Consider the following 14,890-nt stretch of genomic DNA (forward strand, 5'->3'; position numbering starts at 1 on the left):
CCATCACCACAATGGGCCTCCTTTCAACCCGCTGGAAACTCCCCCTCCACTGCCTCCAGATCCTCCTCGTCGTGATCGTAATCGGCCTCACGATCCCGCGCATGCTCATGAAGAACCAGCCCCGGACGCGCGCAACCTCAATGGGCCTCGGCATGGTACGCTACCACCTTAGTCAAACAACAAAATACTAACTGAAACCAACCAGGGCGCCAAATCCCTCGTCATAATAGCCTACCAGCTCCTCACCGAGCACGTCGACCGCCTGCGCAGATGGGCCAGTTTCAAAGCCTTCACGATCCTCAATGCCCTGGAGATTGTCTTCTGGGCTGCGGTCGCGTTCCTGAATATCCAGGTGAATGTGAAGACGTGCGTGGCTCCGGGGTGCGAGATGGGGTGGGCGGTGATGGTTGTTGCTTTGGTTGTTAGATATGTGTGTTTGGCTGTATGCTTGTGGTCAATACTAATGACTGGGAATAGTGGATTGGCGGTCTATGCTACTGTCTTGTCGTGGGTGGAGTGGCGCGAGTCGAAGAGGCCGAGTCCGTCGTCTTATAAGATGGGTCGGAGTGATAGTCCTGTATAGTTGTTGATTGTCGAAAAGAATGGGTTTACGTATGGATAGATAAATTCGATAGAACGCCATCCTTTGTCCTAGTTTATACTTCTATGCCTCAGCCTGTAGTCTTCCTGTCATGTTAATTCTAGACGGCCGACTAGTGAGGAGACCTGTACTGGGAGTTTTGCAGTAAGAAGAACCAAAAGAACAAACCAAATCACAAACTCCACCGAATCTCCTCCATCGGCCACCTCAAGAACTCCCTCCACGGCCCCTGCAGCGCATCCCACAACTCCCCCATGAACCTCTCACTCAACCCATCCACCCACCACATCCACTCCAGCCTCTTCACCAACACACTAAAATACGCAAAAACCACCAACGCAACGGGCTCTTTCCCCCTCAACCGAACCAGATACTCATCCGACCCTCCAACAACCACGCCATCACCGCCGTGGCATCCACAACCCTCTCCCCCCCGTCTCCCTGCATAACACCCGCCTCAAACCCCCCACATACGCCTCGCCCCCCTCAACCCCCATATCCCATCTCACCCGCGACACGCTCGCCCCATGACTGAACACCGGGGCTAGGATCCCCGCGCGGGAAAACCCCCGCCTCGCCTGGGTGGCAGGTATAATTAGCTGGTGGAGGTGGATTAGGGCTGGGCTGGGGAACCTTGACCTTGCGTCGTTTGCACGGTAGACACCCGTTTTTGGACTTTCGGTGGGATCGTCGGCCGGGGGTTATCGTGTTTGTTGGCATTATTCTGTGCAGGGAATGGTGGTGAGATGGAGAGATAAGTGGATCGAGAGTAGAAGTGATGAAGCTGACAGAACTCCGATAGAACAATTAAGCCAAACGAATTAAAGGCAAGAAAGAAGGGATTCTTGCTCCACTATAGGCTACCTGATACGCAGACCATCCTGCATAGCTTGACAAGAGGCAGATTAACCACCTGAAACAGAACGCAAGGATCAAACACAATAGCAGGAACCCGAACCCGAGGGGATCATCGGGTCGGGTTCGGGTTCGATATCTAAGCTTGGACTATCGTCTAGTTCAGTAGTTCTGGATGAAAAGTGGGCCAAACGTGGTTCCTGCAGATTGCACCGCCTGGAATAGTCTCAGGGGAAGTGGAGCCTATTAAATAGTCGCTGCAAAGGTCCTGTCCCTTGAATGTGACATGTCATCCTCCCTTTCTCGCAGCAGACTGTCCGGGCGTTTCTCCTGGTCCGTCTGATATGGAAACCCACCAACTCACCTAGTCAATCTGGGTGACCTCTGATCATGTTCAAAAGGTATTCATCTTAATCCAAACATCCACGACAATCGCTAAGCTAATACTACCATCCCAGCAAAGCCAAACCAGAGTCGAAACAAAATGCCCCCGTCTACAAACCCAACTCCCTCTGGACCAAGTCCTTCATGATCACGGCCCTCGTCCAAAACTGCTTCACAGTAGGTATCGAAAGGTACCGGCCAACCAACCACTTTGATCGCGCCCATCTAACCCATGCAGTTTCATGATCATCAAGTTCGAAAACAACCTGCGCGGACTCTCCGACAATGAAGTCGCCTTCAAACCGATCCGCACATCCCTAGGCCTCTACACCTTCGGCCTCCTCTGCGAGCTCCTACTCGTCTGGGACGCTCTCCGACACGAGAACGCAATCCAGCTGATCGGGCTATGCATCTGCAACATCGGCCTCGCGATGTACGGCGTCGTCCAAGTCAAAGAAATCAAGATCGCGGTAGCCGACATGAACGCAGACCCATCCAACACCCCCGACGACCTGTGGTCGAAATACAAAGTGCACATCATCCTAGTTCCAGCGATGATGGCCCTCGGGTCGATCATCATGAGCGTGCTGACCTGGAAACTATACTCGGAATTCTCGTGGTCGTTCTTCAAGAACATCAGCGCGGATCTGCGCATGAAGCGCCGATTCATCACCTACCAGGTGTACATTGCGCTGCTGAAATTCGACTTCTTCTTCATCAACGGATGTCTGATGCTTGTGCTGTTGGGCATCATCTCCGAGGACTGGAGCCTCGAGTCGATCGTCAGTATGGCGTTTATCCCGTTGTCCATGATCACGCTGTATCTGGCGGGGTTGTTCACGAGACGGGAAAAGACTGTCGGAATGGTGGTTGTCATTGTACGCACCCTCTCCTCCTCCTCCCTTCCTACTTACTCCCCACGGCTAATCAACACCAGATCATCCTGTGCATTTACATGGCCTGCTTCGCAACCCTCCTCTGGTGGATGAACACCCTGCACGGGTCCACAGACTACGGCTCCACGAGGCTCTCCCTGACGCTGCTGATTGCGATCACCCTGGGTCTGATCCTGATGACCATCGTGACTGGGATCATGTGCATGCGCAATTTCGACAAAGGCTTGAAAACGCAGATCGTGCCGAAGAGGTCAAAGTCGAAGCGCGGGGACGTGCAGTTGGCGGATATGGAGACGCGGTTTGATATCGATGGGGGGGATTATAAAACGAGGGTAAGGGTTGAGCCGAGGGAGATCATTTGATTGTTCTGGATGAAGATCGAGTACAGATTGGATATGCAGGTTGAGAATGTTAGCACGTAAAAGTGGTAAGTTGTCTGCATTCTTATAGGGCGTTTGGATTTATTGATTGAAAATTATTCGATGAACAACATACTGCTTTATCCATCTCATCTCAATCCACAACAGCAAAGTGCCATCTAAATCCGAGGCGCAATATTCACATCCTTGGTTACAGAACGGAAATCTGAAGATTGTGGCCCAGCTGAATGGATCTAGGATCTGACTTGAGGGTCTACAAGTACGAGCCATGAGGTGTTAGGACATTACACTCTATTGCTGACACGGGAGACAACTTCATGAGCTGCCATATATACCAGGACTATCCTGCTCTACTTAGCACAAAGTACCTACATAAATCACGAAATATAGATAGTATCGGACGGAAGGAAACAGTGGATCCACAGATCAAATAAAGAAATCGAATGATCCATAATCAACCATGCCAATTATCTACAGGTCGACGATCATGCATATACAGGGATAATCACGTCACGGCGCAAAGCAGTGGCGAGATCCCCAACACCCTAGAAATAGACCATCCATCCATCTGATGCAGTAATTCCTACTAACTACCCCTGCCACTATAACCATCACCACAATCAACCACCATGTCCTCCCCCTCACCCCCCAGCGAAACCAAACCGACCCTAACCGGCTCCTGCGCCTGCCACCACATCCAATACACCACTTCAACCCTCCCCCTCATCCTAAACAACTGCCACTGCACAACCTGCCGCAAACAATCCGGCGCGGCGTACCAAACCTGGGCGATCTTCCCATCTTCCAGCATCGTCTTCATGCACGGCGAAGCAGACCTCCTCGTGCGACGGTCCAGTACCTTCGCGACCCGCACGGCGTGTTCGCGCTGCGGATCGAGTATCTCCATGCGGTATGATTTTAATCCCGAGGGGGTGGGGATTGCGGCGGGGACGATTGATTCATCGTCGGGTTCTGAGGTGGTGCCGAGGCCGGCGAGGCATATCTATCTCAAGGAGAAGGCGGGGTGGTTTGAGGTGCCGGAGGACGGAGCGGAGAGGTGGGAGGGGCATTTTGATGGGGTGAGGGAGGTTATTCAGGGGATTTTGGGGGAGGATAAATGAGTATGGGGTTTAGTAGGATTACGATGAGAGGATAGACTTGACTTGTACAAAGAATGATGGTTAATGCGTATAGTAACAAATTCATAACGTTGAACTAACAAATCCACTACTCAACTTCTCGCTTGAAAATAAAGCAGTCAATGGGGAATCACAGAATCATGTATGCCCATAATGTACAATCGCGCTAAAAGGTACTGGTCGCTAGTCGACTGGCCGCGTTGCGCGCGTCCAGCCGGTCGTCGTCGTCCTCCTCGACGATCGAGCTCACTCCGCTGGCAGACCGCAGTCGCCCCTTGCCCTGCCCGTTGACCTCCTCGTCATCGTCCGGAGTAGGCGAGATCATGCTGCCGCTGAGGCTGCGTCCGAGACTGTCGTTGCGGCGCGGAATGCCGCTCCACGCGTCGCCCTTGGGTCCCTGGCTCGAACCCAGGTTCGGCCGTCGCTGGGCCGGATGAGCCTCGCGGCCCAGTCGACTCAGTCCGCCGGACGCATCGATGGCCCGGATGTCCGGTCGAACGCTCTCCATGGTCGCCAGGGTGCGGCGCTCCGCCTCGATCTGGCGCAGCGTGTACTCGCGCAGGCTGGTCAGCAGGTCCCCGGAGGTGCGCTCGAACCAGCGGCGCTTCTCCGCCAGCAGGTTCGCCGTCACCCGTTGCGTCTTCTTGGTCAGGTAGGTCTCGTTGTTCTCGGCCTCCTCCAGCGCGTTGATCGCCTCGTCCACCTTGTCCGGTCGCACCGACGAGCTGACCTTCAGTCGGTCGGCGGCCGCGCGTTTGCTGCGCGTGGCCTGCTGGGCCTGGAGCAGATCGCGCAGGAGAATGTGGCGGTTCGTGAGGGTTTCCTTGACAATGAAGGCGTCGGACGAATGGTAGCCCAGGGGCTCCCCGAGCGTGGTCGCCTCGGCGGTGGCTTGGACGGCGTGAAAGTCGCCGACCGTCTGAATGATCTTGCCCAGCTTGCGGTAGGCATTGGACAGACCGGGGTGGGTTTCTTGCACGTGCATCTGTCCTAGTTTGACGCCAAATTCCGATTCCGCAAGACCAAGTCCTAGATTCATCAGCATCTCCCCGAGACATGGTTGCAATTGAACATACCTCGTCGGCCCTTGACAACCCGGTCGACCTTGTGGCTTGCATCCATGCTGCCCAGATAGAACAGCTTCACCGTAGGCCGGGCGTTCTGCAGCTCGGGCGTGTCGTCCGGCGGCGGAGCGAACTGCTTCAGGACCTTCCTCCGCATGCCCGTCGCCGGCTGCTTCATCCGAACGACGGGGCTGTATCCAAAGTCGCTCTCCACGAACAAGACCACCTCGTCATCATGAATGAGAACATCGTTGCCCATCACCACATTCAGCCATCGCTGCATCGACGCCTTCACGCGGATCTCGTCCTCTTCGGTTCCGGCACCGGCGGGAGTCAATGGAGGGGGGACGGCAGGGACAAAGGTTTCCGGGTTGGCCGACATCAAATGCTCTGCGAGCTTGATGAATTCGTTATGGGTGCGGCGCACATCGCGGTACTGGGTGGTTCGGAATTTGGGAACATTGGTCTGAGGCGGTTACCAATTAGGTGAGATGCGACTAAGGCAACAAGTTTCACACAGCGAACTTACGTGGACATCAAAACGAAGAATCGGGTCCTTCTTGCCTATTCTCTCCAACGCGGTGATCTTGGCTGTAATTCGGTACACAGGAGCGGGGGGTTGCTGATGCTGTTGCTGTTGTTGCCAGGCGTGCTGCCTAGCCCCCGTCTGATAGCGAGCGGGCAACTGAGACGGATGTTGACCATAATGCTGTCCCGACTGATGTGCCGCAGCCGGATCATCTAGCTGAGTATTCTGTAGTCGCCCCGACAGGTCCGGAGAGTCGGTTTCGCCCTCGGCCGCGTGCTCGGGGTGAGAGCCATCGCCGGGCGTATCCCTTTCCGCGTCGTATGCGGATTGATGTGGGGGCAAGGGGGACGGAGGGATGTCGCTAGTTGTCGAGGCGGGATAGGTGGATTCGCTTGCTCGAGGAGAAGCCCAAGGCGAGGTGCCCGCAGGGTCTTGCGATATGGAGGAGTAGTCCATTGTCTGTCAGGGTGAGTGTGGGGGAGGTCAATCGCTCCGCTGGAGAAGTCGTCAACATTGCTCGAGCAGATCAGAAGGGATTGTGGATGCAGTCGACGTACTTGAGATCCCACCAAATAGGGATAGGAACCACCAGGGATGGCAAAATCAGGACGAAGAGCGTAAGAGAGAGTCGTAGAGACGGAGGGAGAGAGAGAGAGAATCACGGCAGAAGAACAGCCGAAGGTTACGTCGTTGGTGCCTGCGCCGCATGATTGGTCAGGCACTCCTCCGCATCCGAACTGCGTCTTTCTTTTCATCTCCGTCTTTTGTCTGGAGCTCGCATTCGCAGGAGTTGCGCGATAAAGATGAACCAATTATTGTAACTATTTTTCTTAATCACTCCGCAACAGACAATTGGTCATGGTTGCAGCGCTCTTCTTGCGCGCCTCTCACCCGGCCGTACGGCCCATTGGCCGACCAGGCCAGACTGTCAGTCGTCTAGGATGCAATGCATCTCTGGTCCAGAGCTCATCGCGGCTGCATCTGCCCAGATTCAATGGATTTTCGACATCCGCAGCCAAGTACAATGTCGACTCTCTCGACCGAACTAGGAATATCGGCATCATTGCCCACATCGACGCGGGCAAGACCACCACCACCGAGCGCATGCTGTATTACAGCGGATTCACGAGAAGGCTCGGAGATGTCGACGAGGGGTCTACGGTAACGGATTTCCTGCCTGCTGAGCGAGCACGAGGCATCACCATTCAATCGGCCGCCATTACGTTCCATTGGCCGCCCAAAGCTGCCGAAGAAAACGCAGCGTCGCCAGAGCCCGGGACTCCCAGGTCTGCGTTCCCGCATACGGTCAATCTGATCGATACGCCGGGGCATGCCGACTTTACGTTTGAAGTCATGAGATCGCTACGCATTCTCGACGGGGCTGTGTGTATCCTGGACGGCGTCGCCGGCGTGGAGGCCCAGACGGAGAAAGTGTGGCACCAAGCCAGCACCTATCGGATTCCTCGAGTGGTCTACATCAACAAGCTGGATCGAGACGGTGCTGCTTTTGGACGGACAGTCCGCGAGGTGGCCTCGCGACTGGAGGGCTGGCCCGCGGTGTGTCAAATCCCCTGGTTTGAGGGCGGACGCGGCCGCTTCATTGGCGTGGCGGATGCGATCAACCTGCAGGGGCTGCGATGGGATGACGGCGACGGCAAGTCCGTCAAGATGTACACCCTGGAGCAGCTCGACAGCGAAGAGAGCCAGCTCGCAGAGGAGCTGCGACGCGCGAGAACCGCCCTGGTGGAGCTGCTGAGTGAACATGACGAGATCATGGTGGAGAAGTTCTTCGAATGCGAGGACCATCTCGCGGTGCCGGCCCACGACATCTTGGAGAGCCTGCGCCGATGTCTCCTGCGCGAAGAAGGGCGCAAGATCATTCCGGTGTTCGCCGGTGCCAGTTTCCGCAACATCGGCGTCCAGCCGCTGCTCGATATCGTGACGAACCTTCTCCCAAGCCCTCTTGAAACCTTAGACCCTGAGGTCAGCATCGGCGGCGTCAAAGGAGGCCTCCGACGTTTACTCTCGGGTGATCTCCTGGTCGAGCAGAGCGAGAAGGCCGTCGCTCCCAAAGGCAAATCCAAGAAGAAGGCCGTCGTGCAGGCAGAATCCCGCAACGCCATCGAAAGTCTCCAGAGCTGCGCCCTCGCGTTCAAGGTGGTCAACGACCCCAAACGAGGCGTGCTCGTCTATGTGCGCGTCTACTCAGGATCCCTCGACCGCAACAGCACGCTGTTCAACACGAACCTCAACGTCTCCGAACGAGCCCCCCGTCTGCTCAAGATGTACGCCAACGACGCCGTGGAGGTCGACTCGATCCCCGAAGGACATATCGGAGTCGTCGTCGGCCTCAAACACACCCGCACCGGAGACACTCTCGTCACATACGCCGGCAGCAAAGCCCAACCCCCAGAGCCTCTCAACACCCTCCAACTCCGTCCCATCAACGTGCCTCCCCCGGTCTTCTTCGCCAGCGTCGAACCTCACAGTCTCGGCGAGGAAAAGCGCATGCAAGAATCCCTCGCCATGCTCCTCCGAGAAGACCCCAGCCTCCACGTCACCACGGACGAAGACTCCGGCCAGACCCTCCTCAGCGGCATGGGCGAGCTGCATCTCGAGATCGCGCGCGACCGTCTCCTCAACGACCTCAAAGCCAAAGCCTCCATGGGCCGCATCGAGATCGGATACCGCGAGTGCCCTCTCGCCGCAACCGAACCCATCACGCAGATCTTCGACCGCGAGATCGCCGGCCGCAAAGGCCGTGCCGGCTGCACCGCCGCCATCGAGCCCTTCGACCCGGACGCCTCTTCTCCCCCAGACGCCTCCGCCCTGTCCGTCCTCACCACCGAAGGCAACCAAATCATCATCCTCGCTCCCTCCCTCAACATCGAACCCAACAAGCGCGGCATCCCCGAATCTCCTCTCCTCCCTCCCGGCCTCGACGTGCCCACCTTCCAAAAAGCCCTCTCGAACGGCTGTCTCGCTGCTCTCGCCCGTGGCCCCCAGTTCACATTCCCAATGCACAGCACGCGCGTCACCCTCACCATCGACCCAACCACCCACATCTTCGGCGCCGACACCACGCCCGCCGCTCTCTCCGCCGCTGCCCGTCTCGCCACGGCCTCTGCCCTCCGCACCCTCTCCCCTTCCCCCGGCAGCAGCACCCTAAACCCCAACCAAGGAACCGCCATGATGGAACCCCTCATGAACGTAATCATCAGCATCGACGAAGCGAGTCTCGGCGCGGTCGTGCACGACATCTCCTCCTCGCGCGGCGGACACATCGTCTCGCTGGACGAAGAAATCCCCCTCTCCGCCACAGACCTCGTCTCGGCCCCTCAGGGCACTGAAGACCTACCCCCCATCGACCCCAGCAAGGTGTATGCGCCTCCGGACCCGTTTGAGACGGCCACGCTCAGTGGCACGGAGATGGGTGGCTCGACGAGGGCGCGCACGATCACGGCGAAGGTGCCGCTGAAGGAGATGGTCGGGTATTTGAAGCATTTGAGGAGTTTGAGTGCCGGACGGGGTACGTTTGTGATGGGGGTGGATCGGTTCGAGAGGATGAGTGCGCAGAGGCAAAAGGGGGTGTTGGCGGAGGTTAGGGGGGAGATGCTTTAGCTTGCTTTCCCTTCTGGGTTGAGTTATAGAAGGTGGAAGTGTGTGTATGTACGATAGATTTAGATGGAGTTTCGTTGGATATTCGGATGGTATATATAGTATAGTTCATACTACTCATTCTACCTATTTAGAGTCTCCTGGGCTGAACATCAATATCTACGCCAGTCTACCTCAGGTCAACAGATCAAACCAAGACCAAAAAGAATCCCATTCCACTCCCATTGCCACTCCATACAGACAAACTAATTACAATTCTAATGCCATGCAATGCAATCACCAATTCTCCCCCCAATCCTCGTCCTGACTCTTCCTCCCCGCCGCCGGCGCAGTCGTACCAGCCCCAGCACCAGCACCAGCACCGGTAGCACCACCCGTCCCCGTAGACGGCTTCATGGCCGCCGTGCCGATGGCGCTGGACCGGGAGGTGTTCCGACGATGGTTCTCCTCGCCCAGGGAGGAGAAGTCATCCCAGAAGTCCTTGCGCTCGGGGTCCTCGCGCTCGCGACGTCGCGCGTCGTCAGGCCCCTCGACGAACCGGTTGAATTGGTCTGCGGCGCCGCGCGCACCGGTCTGGAGGTTCTGTCCGAAGGTGGAGGCGTGGACGCGCGCTTGGGCGGCGAAGTCGGATTCGGCGAACTATATCAGGTCTGATTAGCAAGTGTCCCTGGTCTCTAATCTCCAATAAAAGGAGGAGAGCAGGTAGAAGGAGGGACGTACACTCTTCGCCGTCGGCTGGATATACGAATCATTCATGGTCTTCGCGCCCTTCCCCACCGCCGTCGTAAACCACCCAAACCCCTTCGTCAACGCCGCCATCGGATCCTTCTGAAAGTCATCGAGCCCCGGGACCCCCCGTCCATTGCCTCCAGCACCTCCCCCGCGCGGCGTATCCTCGACCGGTAACCCGCCACCAAACCCAGTGAACTTCCCCCCCTGGGACGGCGGCAACTTCGCATCACGAGTCGCATTCTCAGCCCCCATCTTCGCAAAATACGCCTCATTGCGCTCCTTCCTCGCACTCCCACTGCGACCCAGCTGCCCTCCCTCAGCAGGGGACCCAGACCCCCGTCCCGTACTCCCCACCCCAGCCGCCAAGGGCGTACTCGACCGCGACGGCTGCTCCGACTTCCGACTGGCGCTGATATTCCGCTGCACCTGGGCAGCATCATATTCACGACCTTCCACCTTCGCGGCCAACCGCTCCTTATACTCCTCGCCGACCTCGCCCTCGTAGCGTTCCTTGATAGTGGAGTCCTCGAAGGTGCGGCCCTCAGACAGCGTGACGGGGTGGTTGTCGAAGAAGGCCTTCCAGGTGTCGTTGCCGCCGTGTTCCATGCGCTGGGTCTCGGAGTTCTTGAAGGCGTCCATGGAGATGGAGCGCACGAAGGAGATGTGGACGCCGAGGCCGCGGTGCGTGCCGGCGCAGTTTAGGCAGATGAAGGTGCCGAATTTGGGGGAGGCCTAGATTGTTTGGGGATTCATGTTGTGGTTATTATGATGGACTGGGACGGAGAATGGAGGAGGGAGAGGGAGGTGGTGACGGAGGTCGAAGGTTGGGTCAGGTCAGGGGAACGAACCCATTGAGGGGACGGAGCGCCGCAGTCGCAGCAACGGTCGTTACCGTTGGTCTTGGAGTATTGAAGGAGCTATATAGACGCAAAATCAAAGCCATCCGGGTGGTCAGTTCGGCCAACTCGTCAGGGTCGTGAGGCGTGGGCATGTCATACCTTGGCCTTCGTCTCCGGGTCGACTTCCCACATTTTCGACATGATGTCAGGGATGAGAGCTTAGTCGACGAGGACTAAGCGAAAGGAGCGAAAAAAGGAATGAACGGAGAGAAAAGGAAGAAGAGCGAACTGAAGGAGCGAGAGGAACAATTGACCGGGGATGGTTGCGCAGGGGGAAAGGAGTTTCGAAGTTCAGGCGCCGCCCCTCCGTCTCTCCACTCGCCACCCACGCGGATCGCTCGAGGCCTCGATTACTGACGATCAATCGTAGTCTCAGAAAGAGAAATACTCTTGAACATAGAACTACATCTACGAATCTGAACAACACAACACACTACAAGGCCAGCCTTGCGGCTAATCATAAGCTAAATGATTGCTAAGATACAGTATAGCAGAAGAACAAGATTCGTTAGCAAGTCTCCGTCAACAACACATTACGGTGTTTCCTCTCCACGTCGACACTCGGAGTTCATAAGATCGAGATATAAACCTCCTCCATCCCCGTCTTCCCCCTCTCCCCAAGATAGACCCCATATATGGGACTGGAACAATATCCACAGCTTTTCTTGTTTTGCTTGGCCTCGCTTTTGTGTTTCAAGAAAATAAAAACCGCAATCCGGACGTGTCACCATGAAGATTAGATCCGTCCATACCGACGGTCCTTCCAACTTCCTCCTCAAAAAGATTGCCGATCCCTACGAACTCAATCGGGGGACTCGGCATCGCTCGGGATAGAACGAAACTTGTCAATTTATTTAAGCAGTCGCAGTGGCGGCCGCGGGGGCGGGAGCCGGAGCGGCGTTCTCCTGCGCGGGAGCAGCGGTCTCCGTCGCAGGGGCAGCGGCCTCCTCGGGCTTCTCGCCGGCAATGACATCGTCCTCCTTGCCGGGGCTGTCGATGGCGACCTTGACGGCGATCTCACGTCCCTCAATCTCCTTGCCGTTCATCTCCTTGACGGCCTTGTCCTGGAGCTCCTCGGAGCCAAGGGTGACGAAGCCGAAACCACGGCCCTTGCGGCGCTCGTTGCGGGCCTGGAGCTTCTTGATCATGAAACGAGGAATGGGGCGCAGAGCGATCTTGGCGGACACGGGCGAGTAGCTGGCGAAGATCTCCTTAAGCTGCAAGAAGTTAGATGTGGAGCTATAGAAAAATATACTTCGATACATACCTTGTCCTCGGTCAGGTCGTAGGGAAGGTTGGCAACCATGACCTTGGTCTTGGAGGGAATGCCATCCTCGGGAGGACCGCGCTGCTTCTGGGGACGAGGAGCACGGGGCTTGCCGGCCTGCTTGGCAGCCTCGGTGGTAGCAGCAGCGTCGTTCTGGTTGGTGACCTCGGTCAGAGGAGCGGCCTGGCCAGGAACGTTGACGGGCTCAGCGGCCTGGTCGGTCTGAGATTTACGTTAGCTTAACACGGGGAGTGCTTTCAAAGGAAACTTACGGAACGGCCTCCACGTCCGAGGCGACCGCCACGACCGCGACCGCGGCCACGGCCACGGCTACGGCCGCCAGCTCTCTTGCGGCCCTCATTGCCGCTGGCACCCTCACCACCACTGGCAGCGCCGTCGGCCTTGGCCTCGGCAGGCTCGGGCTTGCGGGCCAACTGGACGGACACCTTACGCTGGAGGATCTCCTTGCCGGACAGCTCCTCGATGGCAGCGGACGCCTCGTGCGCGGTAGCAAGGTCCACGAAGGCGTAACCAACGGGGCGGTTGGTGCGAGGGTTCACGGGGATGGAGACGCTCTCACTGTTGAGACGACCAATTAGCGGGGATCAGAGACACGAGTGAAAATGGCAGATCAAAACAAACACTGCAGAAGGCCTCATGGAAAGCACAACGCAGAATTGATCAACCTCGCAAGGGCACCCATTTGGCGGTGTTTGCAAGGCACGCTCAGTGGGTGTGGAAGAAAAGAACACCCTTCCGAAGCTTCCAGAAGATCGCCACTAACAAGGGCGAAAAGCTCTCGCCAACAAGGCGCTCACCAGCAACACATCAACGAAAAGACGGCACTTACATCTTGTAGCTCTTGAAGAACTCCTTGAGCTCCCCCTCAGTGGTCGCATACGCGAGGTTCCCAATGTACAGCCGGCGTCCCTCGTCGGCACTGGCGGCGGCCGCATCGGTGGACTGAGCGGGAGCGGCAGCGGCAGCAGGAGCAGTGCCGTTGGTGGCCTCCGGGGCGGTGGTCGCGGGGGCAGGGGCGGGAACGGCCTGGTCGGCGGCGACGGCGGTGTTGTCGACGGCAGAAGACATCTTGATGGCTGAGGACACAAAGGGTCGATTGGGATGATGGGTGGATTGAAGCGTAGTTAAACAATCGCAAGTAGGACTTGGACCGAATGTGTGTCAAGGACTCAGGAGAGCTGAAAGGCTGCCTTGAAAGTTTCCTTGAAGGGTGAGATGGGAAGGAAAAACTTGAATGAGGGGGGAGAGGAAAAGGGTAGCTTCGTGCCCTAGATACGAGAGGTTGACTTGGGGGGAAATCTAGTTTTGAAAGATGGAGATTTGCCTTGAGAGGAAGGATGAGGTCGCCGGGCAGAAAGGAGAAGGAGAGAAAAAGGCAGGCAGAGGGCGGTGGCGGCGCTAGTCCCGGCCGGGCAGGGTGGCGGCCTGAGGATGCCTGGGGGGCGGTCACGACGTGTCCGTTCGGGCGGTCTGGCCCCGTCAGGCCTCAGGCTGAAGCCTGACATCATCGCTTTAGCCTCAGGTACTGTCCAGTTCTCACCTGACTCCCTCCCTGCCTGAGGTTCTCCCCTGCGTTCCCCTTCTTCCCTCCTCTCACTCCCTCCTCACTGCAGTCATCCCGTTGCATCCCTGAACTTACTCAGTATACTTTCACCTGAGAACTACGCATCCTCCGTCCACCAAGTACACTTCCCTGAGTCGATCGAACTGCTAACCCCACCCCACTCGCCATCATCTCTCTGGTCAGGCCCGTCATCCCCGTCTCCACGCCGGCCTCCCATCGCCGGCAATGAGTGGATAGTCCTCTTGGTCCGGCTCCATTGTTCCGGTGGAGCGCACAAGAATCCGGAATTTCAGTGGACTGTCCTTCTTTTTCCGACTTCTTCAAACCTCTGGTCCTTACTCCTTCGGGCCTGGCCGCTGTGCTTCTTCCCTTTTCTTCGGTGTGCTTCGCTGTCGCAGGTGCTGGCTCTGCTTATCCACCGCCGTGAGTCATCGCGTTGGGGTGTGGAATCGGGGAGAAAAGTGTCGTAGATACCGCGTTTACGTTCCTCAAACTGAAAGTAAAAGCTGTCAAACTCAATCGTGGGCGAAAGGCAGAACAAATAATAAGAGAAATAAATCGGTCTATAGATCCCCCCTCATAACGTCACCTCATGTGCTGCAGATCCAAAGACGCAGGGCCAGACTAACTGGGACACGCTATTCCCATCCAGACTTCGGTAATCACCGTGTCCACCGGCGCCAGTCAACAGGCCAGTCCGACACCCACCTCGTCCACTACGGATCCCACTTGCGATAGCTGTGATCGAAGATCTATCAATGACGTGATGTCACCAATTAAAGGTTGTACACATCGCAACGGTTGCACGCGGGGTGAGCATGGTAGAGGTAACACAAGTCAAACTATATATAACATTGGCTGAAACAAATTCAAGACGTAACCAAATCAGGCAGAAGGTAAATGCACAAAAGTCTAGTCGCAAATATATTAATACATATCAA

At 56.8% G+C, this 14,890-nt stretch overlaps 7 protein-coding genes across 7 annotated transcripts; 4 read left to right on the forward strand and 3 right to left on the reverse strand.

The window, feature by feature from the left end:
* Window positions 1–11: 11 nt before the first annotated feature.
* On the forward strand, window positions 12–555 carry P170DRAFT_481166 (uncharacterized protein; the record flags this gene model as incomplete). The annotated part of the gene is made up of 3 exons (XM_024853840.1): window positions 12–155; window positions 206–421; window positions 478–555. The coding sequence occupies 3 exons, from the start codon at window positions 12–14 to the stop codon at window positions 553–555; spliced, it is 438 nt and encodes a 145-aa protein (XP_024698522.1).
* A 1,291-nt stretch (window positions 556–1,846) lies between these two features.
* On the forward strand, window positions 1,847–3,098 carry P170DRAFT_481167 (uncharacterized protein; the record flags this gene model as incomplete). Its single annotated transcript, XM_024853841.1, has 4 exons — window positions 1,847–1,857; window positions 1,915–2,031; window positions 2,079–2,718; window positions 2,778–3,098. 4 exons carry the CDS (start codon window positions 1,847–1,849, stop codon window positions 3,096–3,098), a joined length of 1,089 nt encoding a protein of 362 aa, XP_024698523.1.
* Window positions 3,099–3,718: 620 nt separating this feature from the next.
* Window positions 3,719–4,308, forward strand: P170DRAFT_441677 (GFA family protein). The gene has a single exon (XM_024850375.1). The coding sequence runs from the start codon at window positions 3,746–3,748 to the stop codon at window positions 4,235–4,237; it is 492 nt and encodes a 163-aa protein (XP_024698524.1). The 5' UTR covers window positions 3,719–3,745; the 3' UTR covers window positions 4,238–4,308.
* P170DRAFT_419048 (retromer subunit VPS17) lies at window positions 4,299–6,479 on the reverse strand. The gene is made up of 4 exons (XM_024847260.1): window positions 6,406–6,479; window positions 5,849–6,343; window positions 5,332–5,785; window positions 4,299–5,284 (listed from the first exon to the last, which is right to left on the reverse strand). Exons 2-4 carry the CDS (start codon window positions 6,302–6,304, stop codon window positions 4,422–4,424), a joined length of 1,773 nt encoding a protein of 590 aa, XP_024698525.1. The 5' UTR covers window positions 6,305–6,343; window positions 6,406–6,479; the 3' UTR covers window positions 4,299–4,421.
* A 159-nt stretch (window positions 6,480–6,638) lies between these two features.
* P170DRAFT_441679 (mitochondrial elongation factor MEF2) lies at window positions 6,639–9,518 on the forward strand. Its single transcript, XM_024850376.1, has one exon. The coding sequence runs from the start codon at window positions 6,707–6,709 to the stop codon at window positions 9,467–9,469; it is 2,763 nt and encodes a 920-aa protein (XP_024698526.1). The 5' UTR covers window positions 6,639–6,706; the 3' UTR covers window positions 9,470–9,518.
* An 80-nt stretch (window positions 9,519–9,598) lies between these two features.
* P170DRAFT_441680 (GTPase-activating protein GCS1) lies at window positions 9,599–11,332 on the reverse strand. The gene is made up of 4 exons (XM_024850377.1): window positions 11,197–11,332; window positions 11,047–11,115; window positions 10,187–10,930; window positions 9,599–10,105 (listed from the first exon to the last, which is right to left on the reverse strand). The coding sequence occupies exons 1-4, from the start codon at window positions 11,236–11,238 to the stop codon at window positions 9,743–9,745; spliced, it is 1,218 nt and encodes a 405-aa protein (XP_024698527.1). The 5' UTR covers window positions 11,239–11,332; the 3' UTR covers window positions 9,599–9,742.
* A 199-nt stretch (window positions 11,333–11,531) lies between these two features.
* On the reverse strand, window positions 11,532–13,712 carry P170DRAFT_441681 (RNA recognition motif domain-containing protein). Its single transcript, XM_024850378.1, has 4 exons — window positions 13,215–13,712; window positions 12,637–12,943; window positions 12,365–12,586; window positions 11,532–12,314 (listed from the first exon to the last, which is right to left on the reverse strand). Exons 1-4 carry the CDS (start codon window positions 13,451–13,453, stop codon window positions 11,952–11,954), a joined length of 1,131 nt encoding a protein of 376 aa, XP_024698528.1. The 5' UTR covers window positions 13,454–13,712; the 3' UTR covers window positions 11,532–11,951.
* Between the last annotated feature and the right edge of the window lie 1,178 nt (window positions 13,713–14,890).

This window comes from Aspergillus steynii (assembly GCF_002849105.1).
Source record: "Aspergillus steynii IBT 23096 chromosome Unknown P170scaffold_11, whole genome shotgun sequence".
Lineage (NCBI taxonomy): Eukaryota > Fungi > Ascomycota > Eurotiomycetes > Eurotiales > Aspergillaceae > Aspergillus > Aspergillus steynii.